General features: G+C 39.9%; 1 protein-coding gene across 2 annotated transcripts in view; it reads right to left on the bottom strand.

Moving 5' to 3' along the window:
* Window positions 1–4,976: 4,976 nt before the first annotated feature.
* Window positions 4,977–11,137, bottom strand: part of C4H6orf163 (chromosome 4 C6orf163 homolog) — a 28,898-nt gene continuing 22,737 nt past the window's right edge. For both annotated transcript variants that reach the window (XM_043964408.1, XM_043964409.1), the window contains exons 4-5: window positions 7,415–7,617; window positions 4,977–6,654 (exon numbers count right to left, since the gene is read on the bottom strand). In XM_043964408.1, coding sequence (XP_043820343.1) covers window positions 6,168–6,654; window positions 7,415–7,617 — 690 coding nt within the window. In that variant the 3' untranslated portion in view covers window positions 4,977–6,167. The remainder of the gene's footprint in view (window positions 6,655–7,414; window positions 7,618–11,137) is intronic.

The following is an 11,137-nucleotide window of genomic DNA, read 5'->3' as shown; positions in this document are numbered from 1 at the left end:
ATAATCTACCCAATAATGGAATGAATCTTGAAGCACAGCTGTTCTGGCTGGTGACTGGAGGATAAATACTTCAAAAATGCATCAACCTTCCATAACTAGGCTGACCGCAGGATTTCATCAATCTTGCCTGGACCACAAGCTAAGTGCTACTTCTTTCTGCATTCCATTTCATGTTCAGGGGATGCCAGTCATAAGGGATTTAATATATATAGTGTAATATAACATTTAATTTATAATGATAAATCCTATATAATCAGGGATTTCCAATCATAAAATACTATGGCCTCGAGATTTGGGGTTAGATTTCATTTTCTCTAGAATCACCGTACTTGTTGCAGTGTGGGTCACAAACGAAGGTGCTGATCATCAACAGGGCAGCTATCTGATATATATATATATATATATTTTGAGGCAATCGGGGTTAAGTGACTTGCCCAGGGTCACACAGCTAGTAAGTGTTAAGTGTCTGAGGCCAGATTTCAACTCAGGTTCTCCTGACTCCAGGGCCGGTGCTCTATCCACTGCACCACCTAGCTATCCCTCTGATATGTTTTTAAAAATCAGAATCTTGGCAAGTTACTTCACTGAAGGTCTAAGTTCAGTGAAAAAAAATTTCACCTAGTCTTCTGACTCCAAATCCATCCATGAACTGGGCTTTAAAAAACAGGTAGCAATTCAGCAGGCAAAGAAAAGAGAAATGACAATGAAGGAATAGGGACTGACAGATTAAAGTCACGGAGGTAGGGGAGTATGCAGGAAGTGTTCAAGGGACAAAGAGTGGTCCATTTTGGCTGTGGGATAGAGGGTATAGAGGACAGTGATAGGAGAAAAGTCTAGAAAGGTAGCACCGCACCAGGTATGCCTTGAGGATCAGGCAAAGGAGTTAAGAACTTATCTGAAAGGCAATAGGAAGCCACTGGAGAATTTTGAGCAGAGAAATGACTTAGGGCATAGATTTGAAACTGGAAGGAAGCTTAGAGGCCATCTAGTTCAACCTCCTAATTTTATAGGTGAGGAAAACAGGGAGGTTACTAGGCCCAAAGTTACTAGGTGTAGTAAGCATCAGATCAGGATTTTAAACTCCAATTCTCTGACTCAAGAATCAAGGCTCTTTCCGCTTTATCACAGTGCCTCTCAGGAAGAGTGATTAGAATATTGCAATAGTTGAGTCAGGTGATAATGAGACCTGGTACTAGGATGGTAGTGGGGCTAGAAAAGGGGATAGATATGAAAGGATTAAGAGGTAGAATTGATAGTACTCAGGAATTTATTGGCCCTGAGAGGGGAGAGAGAAAAGTCAAAGATAATCCTGTTTGCTTTATTTTTTTTTTAACCAATTAAGTAACACTAGAGATTTAATGGTTTGAGAGAAGATGGGGGATGATCATGGGCTGAAGCCCTACACCATTGGTTCTCAAATATTTTTCGCTCGTGACACCATCTTCTTTGTCATGAGGATTCATGGCACACAATGTTTAAGGTGCTAGCATTATGATGGTAAGAGTTGGTAGGACTAGCTGCTGCAGCTGCATCGCAATATGAGTGGCCATCTTTATTGAGTTCTTTGTGAGTTAAGGGCATGAAATGTTTTGAGGTTAATACATTTGTGTAATGGGCAAATTTTATTTGTTTTGCAAATATACTTACCTTACTATACATGCTAGGTAAATAAAACATATACTGGGCAAATTTATTTATGCATTTACTTTTATCTGCAATAATGGAACATTTAAAATTTCATGGTGCCCCTTACTAAAAACTCACAGCCCACTAAAGGGCTATGGTATAGCCTTTGGGGCCACAGTCCCAAACCCAGTTTTCTCTTCTTGTGTGTAACTCTGGGACTGTCTCCTGCCCTTCACAAGTAGAAAGCAAAGCCCCATTACAATGTGCCATGGCATTGTGAAATATTCACCCTGAGTTTTAAGACAAGACCTCCCTCCTCAATGAGAGCCTTTAAAACAATCTTGGTTATTTTAATGCTGCTTTTCAGCAAAACCTCTCTTCCAGGAACACAGGCCTGCTCATTGGGAGGATGCTTGTATTGATTGCCCCTTCAAAAAAATTACCTTGAGTCAAGGAAACAAGCTGCTTCTCCTTGGAGAATTCTGGTTTTGGCCTCTTCCTTAAGAGTTGGCCTTCTAAGAGTTGGCTGGATGAGATGAGATGCCGCCAGGGGATGACTGCTGAGTCAAAGATATAGCAACCAACATCAGGGCAACCAGGACTCTTGTTTCAAGATTCCACCATCAATAGGGTCCTGCGTTTGACTTATTTTCCCAGAAGTGGTCACAGGATGTCTGAATCATCCTTACTCTGTCACATGGTCCCCCAATGATTTAGAGCAGTCCTTGGGAAAGTGAATACAACATAGTTGGCAGAACACCGGACAGAGTAAGAAGACTGGCTTTTGAGTCTCTTTGATACTTTCTACCTGTGTGATTTTCAAGTTAACTTGACATGCATTTATTAAGCATCTACTATGTGTCAGGTCCTCTGCTAAACACTGGGGATACAGAGAGGCAAAAAAGCAGCCTCTTCCTTCAAGAAGCTCACAGTCTAAAGAGGAGAGGACAGTTATGTGCGAACAAGATATCTATCTATCTATCTATAGATATATATATACATGCATCCATATTATTCATATACAGATACATGTGTGTTATAAATTGGAGATGACCTCAGAGGGAAGGTATTAACATTAAGGTAGGTCAAGAAAGGCTTCTTGCAGAATTTTGGAATTTCTGGGGAAAATTCAATTCAATTTGGTCCAACAAAATGAACATATGTTAAAACACCAATGATGTGTGTAGCAAGCATCTTACTCTTTGGCCCCTGCCCATTTTTACAGAGCAAGTTATGGGGAGACTGTGTAAATAGCTAAGTAATGATGATGAAATAACAAATGCTTCAGAAAGATGTAGGAAGATGAGGTGAGGCTTCTAAAAAGGCCATTGGATGGAAACAATGATTTAAGGAAAGCAGTGGGTATGGAAGCCAGATTTAGGGGGTGGAGGGGTTTCATGGATGGCGAGGCAGTGGAAGAATCAATTTTTAGAAATTTGGATTTGAAGGGGAGAAGAGAAATAAGAAGATAGACTGATGGAAATAAGAAGATAGACTGATGGGCTGGCAGGGTCAAAGTAATAGTATTTTTTGGAGGGGGGAGACTTGGGCTTCTGTGTAGGAAAAGAAGGAGCAAAGGAGAGGGATATAATATAGTGAGAAAAATTGTGCATTAGGAGGTGGATTGCAGGTGAGAAAAACTGGAGTGAGAAAGAGAGTTGAATTTGGGAACCTAGATATTATAGTCAAGGATATAGAGTATTGGTCTTAGAGTCAGGAAGTCCTGAATTCAAATCCTACCTCAGACATTTAACTATGTGACCTAGGGCAAATAATTTAACTTCTCTTAGTTTTCATTTCCTCATCTGTAAAATGGGGACAATAATAGCACTCACCTCCCAGGGTTCTTGTGAAGATCAGATGATGTAATGTGTAAGGTACTTTGCAAACCTTAAAGTGCCGATGCTAGCTATTATTAGTTTGAATCCCTATTCTGATATAACTACCGTAGGCAAAGCATTCATCCTCTAAACTTTAGTTTCCTAAGTAAGATGGGGATAATAACAGTGTACTATTTACCTCGAGAGGCTATTTTGAAGAAAGCACAAAAGAAAACCTTCAATGTCAAAGAAATGTATTCTTTTTTTTTTTTTTTTTGGGCGGGGAAATGAGGATTAAGTGACTTGCCCAGGGTCACACAGCTAGTTAAGTGTCAAGTGTCTGACGTTGAATTTGAACTCAGGTCCTCCTGAATCCAGAGCTGGTGATTTATCCACTGCACCACCTAGCTACCCCCAAAATGTATTATTCTTATTCCTCTCATTGCTGCTAATAATCTTATGGTTTTCAGTCTCCTTATATGTAAAAAGAGGATGTTATACGTGCTTGCACTGCCTATGTCACAGAGTTGTTATGAAAATTAAATTACACATATAAAATACTTTGTGACTAAAGCATTCTATCAGTGTGAGACTATATATTATATAATATTTCATATATTTGTGGGGGGTAGTAAGGTATCTATCACAGCACAGTTCTTGGCACATATTAGGCACTGAAATATTTGTTGGCTATCATGTCATCATGTATGTAGAAATTCTCTCTACCAATGTGAATCTGTAATTATTCCTGTAACTAACAGTCTTAAGGCCATTCAGCTGCTATGTGTCAAAGGTGGAACTTGACCCTAGGGCTTCTTTACTCCAAGGCAGGTTTGTTATTATCATGTTGCCTTTAATCATATCATTATCTAATTTAAATAATCCAAAAGATTCCTGGTTTTATCAGGGTTTCATGATATGTAGTGTTAATATGAATGTATGGATCACCTGGATTTGATGGAGGTACCTTATTATCCAAAAGTATTTTTTATGAAACTCTGAGTTAATAAAAGGAGAATGTCCTTCAACTGTACTCCAAACTGAACCCAGATAGCTAGCAGATAAAACTCCCTACCTGTTGACTTCTTTCCTCAGGATAGTAAATCCCTATCTTACGGGGACATCTGGGTGTCCTCATTCTTGCCAAACTCCTTTTTGGAATCCTGTAATCTTATCATGGTGCTTCCATATTTCTTCCATACTTGTTATAACTGAAATTGTTAAAACTGCTTTGCATTACATGCATTCTTGTTATAGTATTTGCTTTTGGGTTGATTTGTATCATGCTAATGAAACTGACAACACCCTGTAACAAATGAACAAAAAATATCCTCAGAAAGGGGGAGTCCTTCTTAGGAAGGGGTCTCCACATGATCATGTTTGTTTCTTCTTGGGACAAATAAACTGGGATTATGTTTTTCCTGTCTGTCTCTGATCTGTTATATTATGTTCTCTGATCTTTTTTTTGATAGGAGGACAGGTATGGAAACGAATTGTAGGAGATATTATAAAATTAATTTCTCTGATCTGTTTATTTTTTGTAGGAGACAGGCAATAAAACTATATTTAATTTTCGACAGTAGTGACCAGACTAATTAATTGAGATAATATTTGTAAAGCATTTAGCACATTGCCTGGCACATAGTAGGCATTATATAAATGCTTATTCCCTTACTTTCCCTTTCTCTAATCACTTGGTAACCAACCCTCTGGAGACAAACTTCCCCATAATTAGCCAGGCTTGTTCTATGGTGACACACAGGGTCTATTGCCAACCCTGTATTCAACACCCTTTCAGCTCAGTGTGATTATGCCTGGAATGCTCTGACCCTTTACCTCCATCTTTTTCTTTTAGGTTGAAATGAACCAATGTGGAGACAGTCTTTGAAATAATAGAGAGTTTATGGAAAGAGGAAAATAGGAGCATCCAGAGACTATTCGTGCATATAGGTAGTTTGTGGAAGAGATGACAATCCAAAACAATGCTCTTTAAAAAAAAAATACAGATAAAAGAATAGCTTCTGTAGGTGTCTAAAACAACTTGTGCATAATACCCCAATTTCTTAGAACTTCTTTGAATACAACGATTTCCCAGAACTTATCTCAATATAACTACTTCCCATTATTTCGTCACTGGTAAGTTTATCATGACCTAGGGGCATCAATAATGTTGACATAACATTAACAGAACAATCTGTTTACTTTTGATTCAAGTATGTGCACCTGTTCCTAAAAGTAGCAGAGGAATTAGACAAAACTACTCCCTAAAACTGTGCTATGTTATGATTTAACCCTCACTTATCCTTACACTTTTTTCAAGGCTCAGAGGCTCAAATCCCACCTTCTACAGGAGGCCTTAAACAGTCCTCTGACCTATTAATGCTTTCCTCCTTTAAGATTACCACCATCTATTCTGTATACATCTTACACATTATCTAGTTATTTCCATGTTGCCTCCTTGATTAGAATGTACCTTCCTCTAAGACAGGGACTGTTTTCTTCCCTTTCTTTGTTACCTCCAATGCTTACCACAGTGCTTGGCACACAGTAGGTATTTAATAGATGCTTGTTGAATGACTGACCAGGGTCTAACCTCTAGCAGATGGCTGCTGGGGCAGCCTCTGAAATCAGGTCTTCCTGATTCCAAGTCTACTGCTACAAGTATTGGGTCACTTGGTTGCCTAACCTAAGAGGTACCAGAGGAAGGCTCATCGAATGAATTTATTGGGTGTCCAGAACAACAATTGGCTTTTCAGGGCAATCTTGACTGAATTGTTGTTTGACACTGGCTTCGATGTATTCTTCTATTTCACTGGGTGGTTTCTTTCTTAGGGGTAGAATAAAATCTGCCTGCCCTGGTGCAAGCATAGGAAACGTAGAATTGATGTATTTCTGAAATGCCTCCCGGGTCTCCAGGAGCTCCTCCTCTAGGAAGTCCTTCCAGTGGGTCATGTTCTCCAGCTGCTCAGTCTTCTCCTGCAACTGGCCTTCAGTGAGGGTCAGCTTTTTGGAAACTTGTTTGATGGCAGCCTTGTGAAGGTTCTCCAGTTCCTTCAGCACTTCGTCAGCTTCTTCTTCCTTCTTTTTTTGGCTGAGGTTAAAAGCAATGCTCAGCTGGTACTCCGTGGCTCTGGCCACTTCTTTTACATTTTTTTCAAGTTTCTGATGAGAGAGAATCCCAAATTCCACAATTTTCTCCTCATTCTTCCTAAAAATAATGACACAAGTTTGGACCATTAGGAGGTTATCAATCAATCAATAATCAACCCATCCATCAACAATGAGCAAAGCACAGATTCAGTGACTCCTATATGCCACCCACTGGGCTAGGTGCTTGGAGTACAAATACAAAGAATGAAACAATTCCCCCCTTGCGAGAAGCTTACATTCTAGTGGGTGAGACAACAACGTAAATGATTATAGAATACACATTAAAAGAATAAATACAAGATGTGAGAGGAAGTTTGGCATAGCAGAGTCAGCTTCAAAGCCAGGAGGAACGAAGTTCAAGTCTCAACTCTGATACACACTACCTTGTGTGACCCCTTCTGGCAAGTCATTTAACATTTCTGTGGTGTGGACAACTTTCTAAAAACAGGGATCAGCAAACTAACCCCCAGGGCCAAATCTGGCCCATTTATTTGTTTGTTTTAAAGCTGTAAATTAGGAATAATCTTTTAGACTTTTATATACAATAAAACTTTAAAAATATAAAAGCCATTCTTAGCTTGCCAAGGTTTGGCCTTTGAGCCAGTATTCTGCTGACCTCTGATGTAAGTGGCAAAGAATGTACCAACCTGTATTAATAGAGGGAGTTATTCACCACATTATCCCATGGTGATCATTTCTGAAACAGGAGTCACTTAGGGAAACCTCAACAAAAAGTCTTTCATCACGTACTTAGAAGGGTTTAGGATTAAGATGTGGAAGGGGGGGGGGTAGGGTTGCCTGGGAATATTGAAGAGTACCTCATCTGGTTATTCAGTAGTTCAATAGCTATTTGTTGTTCTTCAGCTCTGACTTTTTCTATATCTCGGAGCTTTTCATCATGGCACTCCTTCAGGATCTTCTGGATTCGATGGACCATGCGCTGTTCAGCAGCCTTGTTTTCTCTCTTCATTTCCTCTTCCATGATCTCTCTCATCTCTTGCTTGGTGAGTTTCACTGTTTCCTTAAGCAACATTAAAACAAGATTTAAATAGTGGATGATGCTGAATTATACTTTCAGATTATAAATACATATAGGGACAACACACCATGTCCAGATGTTATTGCAGAGAGGAAAGCTGTGATGTTTCCTGTGATAATAGCACTGGCAACACTGGCACTGAGATAGTACTTTATGAGACATTTTTAATATACTTTATGGCATGTTAGGTTTCCATGGTTGGGAAGGGTATAGTGGAAGAGACATTGGATTTGGAGTTAGATGATTTTTGTTTGAATCCTAACTCTGCCACTCACTACATGTATCACCTTGGGTAATTAATTCACTTTACTTCTTGGGGCCTCAGCCCCACCATTTGTAAAATAGTGGGGATTGGACTAGATGACCTCTAAAGTCCCTTCTAATTCTAGATATGTGATCCTATGAATGAAGCTCTAGATAACAGATTTTTCCTTGGGGACTGCAGCCCTCCTGGTGATGCCATAATACTTGCTTGCAATTCTTCCTTTTGATTAGGATGCTGTTATTACCTCCGTGACCTTGGCTGTAGGATACTTAGCCTCCCTGGGCCTCAGTTTCCTCATTTGTAAAATGAAGGAGTTGAAATAATCTCAGAGGTCCCTTTTAACTCTGACTCTATGATGCTATAGATGTTATACATTTCCCAGTCCTGTTTAAAAAAGAAAAAGTAGGTTGTGTTCTAACCATCCTTTCTTGGAGAGAAACCTTATAAACATATTTCATATGTTTTTAGTTATGAATTATATATAATTATGATCATCTAATTATGAATTCTTTCATAAAAGCAGTAATATCCAAACAGCCTATTATCTATTCCTCTAATAAGAGGTATCAGAAGACTGTGGATTTTGAGTTCTTAGAAATACTTTTTAGAGTTTTTAATTTCCATTCTTTCCTCCCTCTTCTTCCTCCCCCAATCTTTGCTGTCAACTGTTAGTTCTCTTACCTGTCTCTTTTACCAAAGGGTTGACTCTCTTTATAATTTTCTTGCACCACTCTCAATTCTTTCCCCAAATTTGCCTCTACCTCTTATCTTAAAATCCATTTTGAGCTCTTCCAGGAATTTTTGTTGGGTTTGTGTCCAATTCACTTTTTCTTTTTTGAGGCTCTGCTTGTAGCTGTTTTGACATTGCTGTCTTCTTCTGAGTTTGTGTCATGACCTTCTCTAGCACCAGAGTTGCTTTTTATGGTCAGGTTCTTTTGTTGTTATTTGCTCATTTCCCCCAGCCTATTTCTTGACTCTTAACTTTATGTTAAAGTTGGGCTCTATTCCCATGGTGGAGGAGGAACTGTCCCAAGCTTCAGGTTTTTTTTATGCTGCTGTTCTCAGAGTTAGTTCTGGGGGTTTGTGAATTTGGGGTTCTTCCAAGGTGGTATGATCTAAGGAGAGGTATGGTCACTGCTCTCCTGGCCTGTGTTCTGGTTTTACCCAGGAAAGAACCTTGTTTCCCTATATCCACCCGGGCTAGCACTCCTCTTGGCCCTGGAACTAGTGCTCCTTTCTGCCTTGGAACTGACCAGAGTCCCTACTCCCTTATGAGTGACCACAACATTCTTTTCTGCCTGGAACTGTGACTCAGAACTGCCTATGGGCAATGCAACAGGGTCCTGAACCCAGCACTGGCAAAGGATAACCTGTAATCTCTTTCTCACTGGTTGTCTGATCCTCTCACCCCACTTACCATGTGTGGGCTGAGAGCTGCCACTATTGCAGTAGCTTCCAATACCTGCTGTTGCTTCTTGTAGTGGCATGTACCACACTCCAGGCCAACCCCCACTCCAGTATCACAGATCTTTCCTACTGACTCCTAAGTTGTCCTGGGCTGGAAAAAATGTCTCACCATGACCTTTTATTGGCTTTGCTGCTCAAGAATTCGATTTAAGGCATTGTTTTAAAGTTGTTTAGAGGAATGTTGGAAGAGTTCATCTGAGCTCCTACCTCTACTCTGTCATCTTGGCTCTACCCAGTTCCCTTATCTGTCAATGAAATTGCCAGTAGCAGCCTCTTTCTTCACTTCTAATTTACTGCTTCTGATCAACTTTGGGCTTAGAAACCTGATCACCTAGATAGTATTGAGGTTAGAATAAGAGTAAATAGACTCTTAGTAAGAGTTTGAGCGATTCACTTCTGTGTAAAGTGCTCCCTTTACTATGTGGAGTGATATATTTTGACTGTTAACTGTGCTTGTGTTCCAAATAGGTGAGACTTCTGTACTGCACAGATCCAGATAGATGAGGTGTTACTATAACACATTAGTATTTATTTAGTGTTTCAGGTAAGTTAAATATTTTATCAATAGTTTACCCTGGTTATGCCAGAGTCACATAGTAGAAAGAGTATTAGATTTGTAGTAAAAAAACCCCATGGATTTGAATCTTAATTTTTCAATTTATTACTTGTGTGACCATGGGAAAACCTGGGCCTCAGTTTCTTCATCTGTAACGTGAGGGTGTTGGATTAGATGGTCTCTGAGATCCCTTCCAATTCTAGCTCTATGATCCTTATATGATGCAATTCAAAAAGGCTCTTACCCTATTGGCATTGGGAGAAGAACAGCATACCCCATGTACTCTACCACTATTATCTCCACTACTTATTGAGGAACAAGTCAGCGGACAGAGAAGGAGATATTGGAATCAGGGTGAAGGATCTATGGCTCTGTAATTAATGGGATTTCCCTTCTAGTACTCACCTAAAGGCCCACTGTGGGGCCCCTGGCTAAGTTTCTTTGCACTTTTTTCCATCAGCAAGCCTAGGGTTTAGTTCAATAGTGTCTCATGCTGGTTTCTGTTACTCACCATCTCTCTTTTATAGTCTAACAGTTAACAAAAGGATTACTAAGCTTTAGCATGAAAAGGACATCTAGCAAGGATACAGCATTGACTTAGCTAGATTTTGCTTCCCTGTGCCTAGGATAGACATGTTAGTCAGAAGCCTGAAGGAAGAGCCCAGTGGCTCCTTATGTCCTGAATTCACTAGGAAGCTATCAACCAACCAGCAGATTAAGTCTTAATTTCCTGAGGGTGGTTTCAATACTTTTTTTTTCTTTCAAATTTTTTAGTGAGGCAATTGGGGTTAAGTGACTTGCCCAGGGTCACACAGCTAGTAAGTGTTAAGTGTCTGAGGCCGGATTTGAACTCAGGTACTCCTGACTCCAGGGCCGGTGCTCTATCCACTGCGCCACCTAGCTGCCCCGTTTCAATACTTTTTAAAAGAAAAACTAGTCTAGCCTGTGTAGTATGGGGTTCAAGGAAAAGCTAGCTCAGTCTCTACGGTAAGTCCTAGGAAATACTGCTCTTACCACAGTGGAAGAAATAGTTGATTGTACAGAGGTCTTATCAGTTAATGATGCTGGGTGGCTGAGAGGTGAAACCAAGAAGTATTTATATAGCACCCACTATATGTAGCTAGGTGGTACAGAGGATAGGGTGTGAGGCCTGGAGCCAGGAAGACTTCTTTTCCTGAGTTCAAATTTGGCCTCAGACACTTACTAGCTATGTG

This window comes from Dromiciops gliroides, chromosome 4 (genome assembly GCF_019393635.1).
Source record: "Dromiciops gliroides isolate mDroGli1 chromosome 4, mDroGli1.pri, whole genome shotgun sequence".
NCBI classification, from domain to species: domain Eukaryota; kingdom Metazoa; phylum Chordata; class Mammalia; order Microbiotheria; family Microbiotheriidae; genus Dromiciops; species Dromiciops gliroides.
Note: the sequence above shows the minus strand (reverse complement) of the source record. Positions and strands in the feature narration are given on the sequence as shown.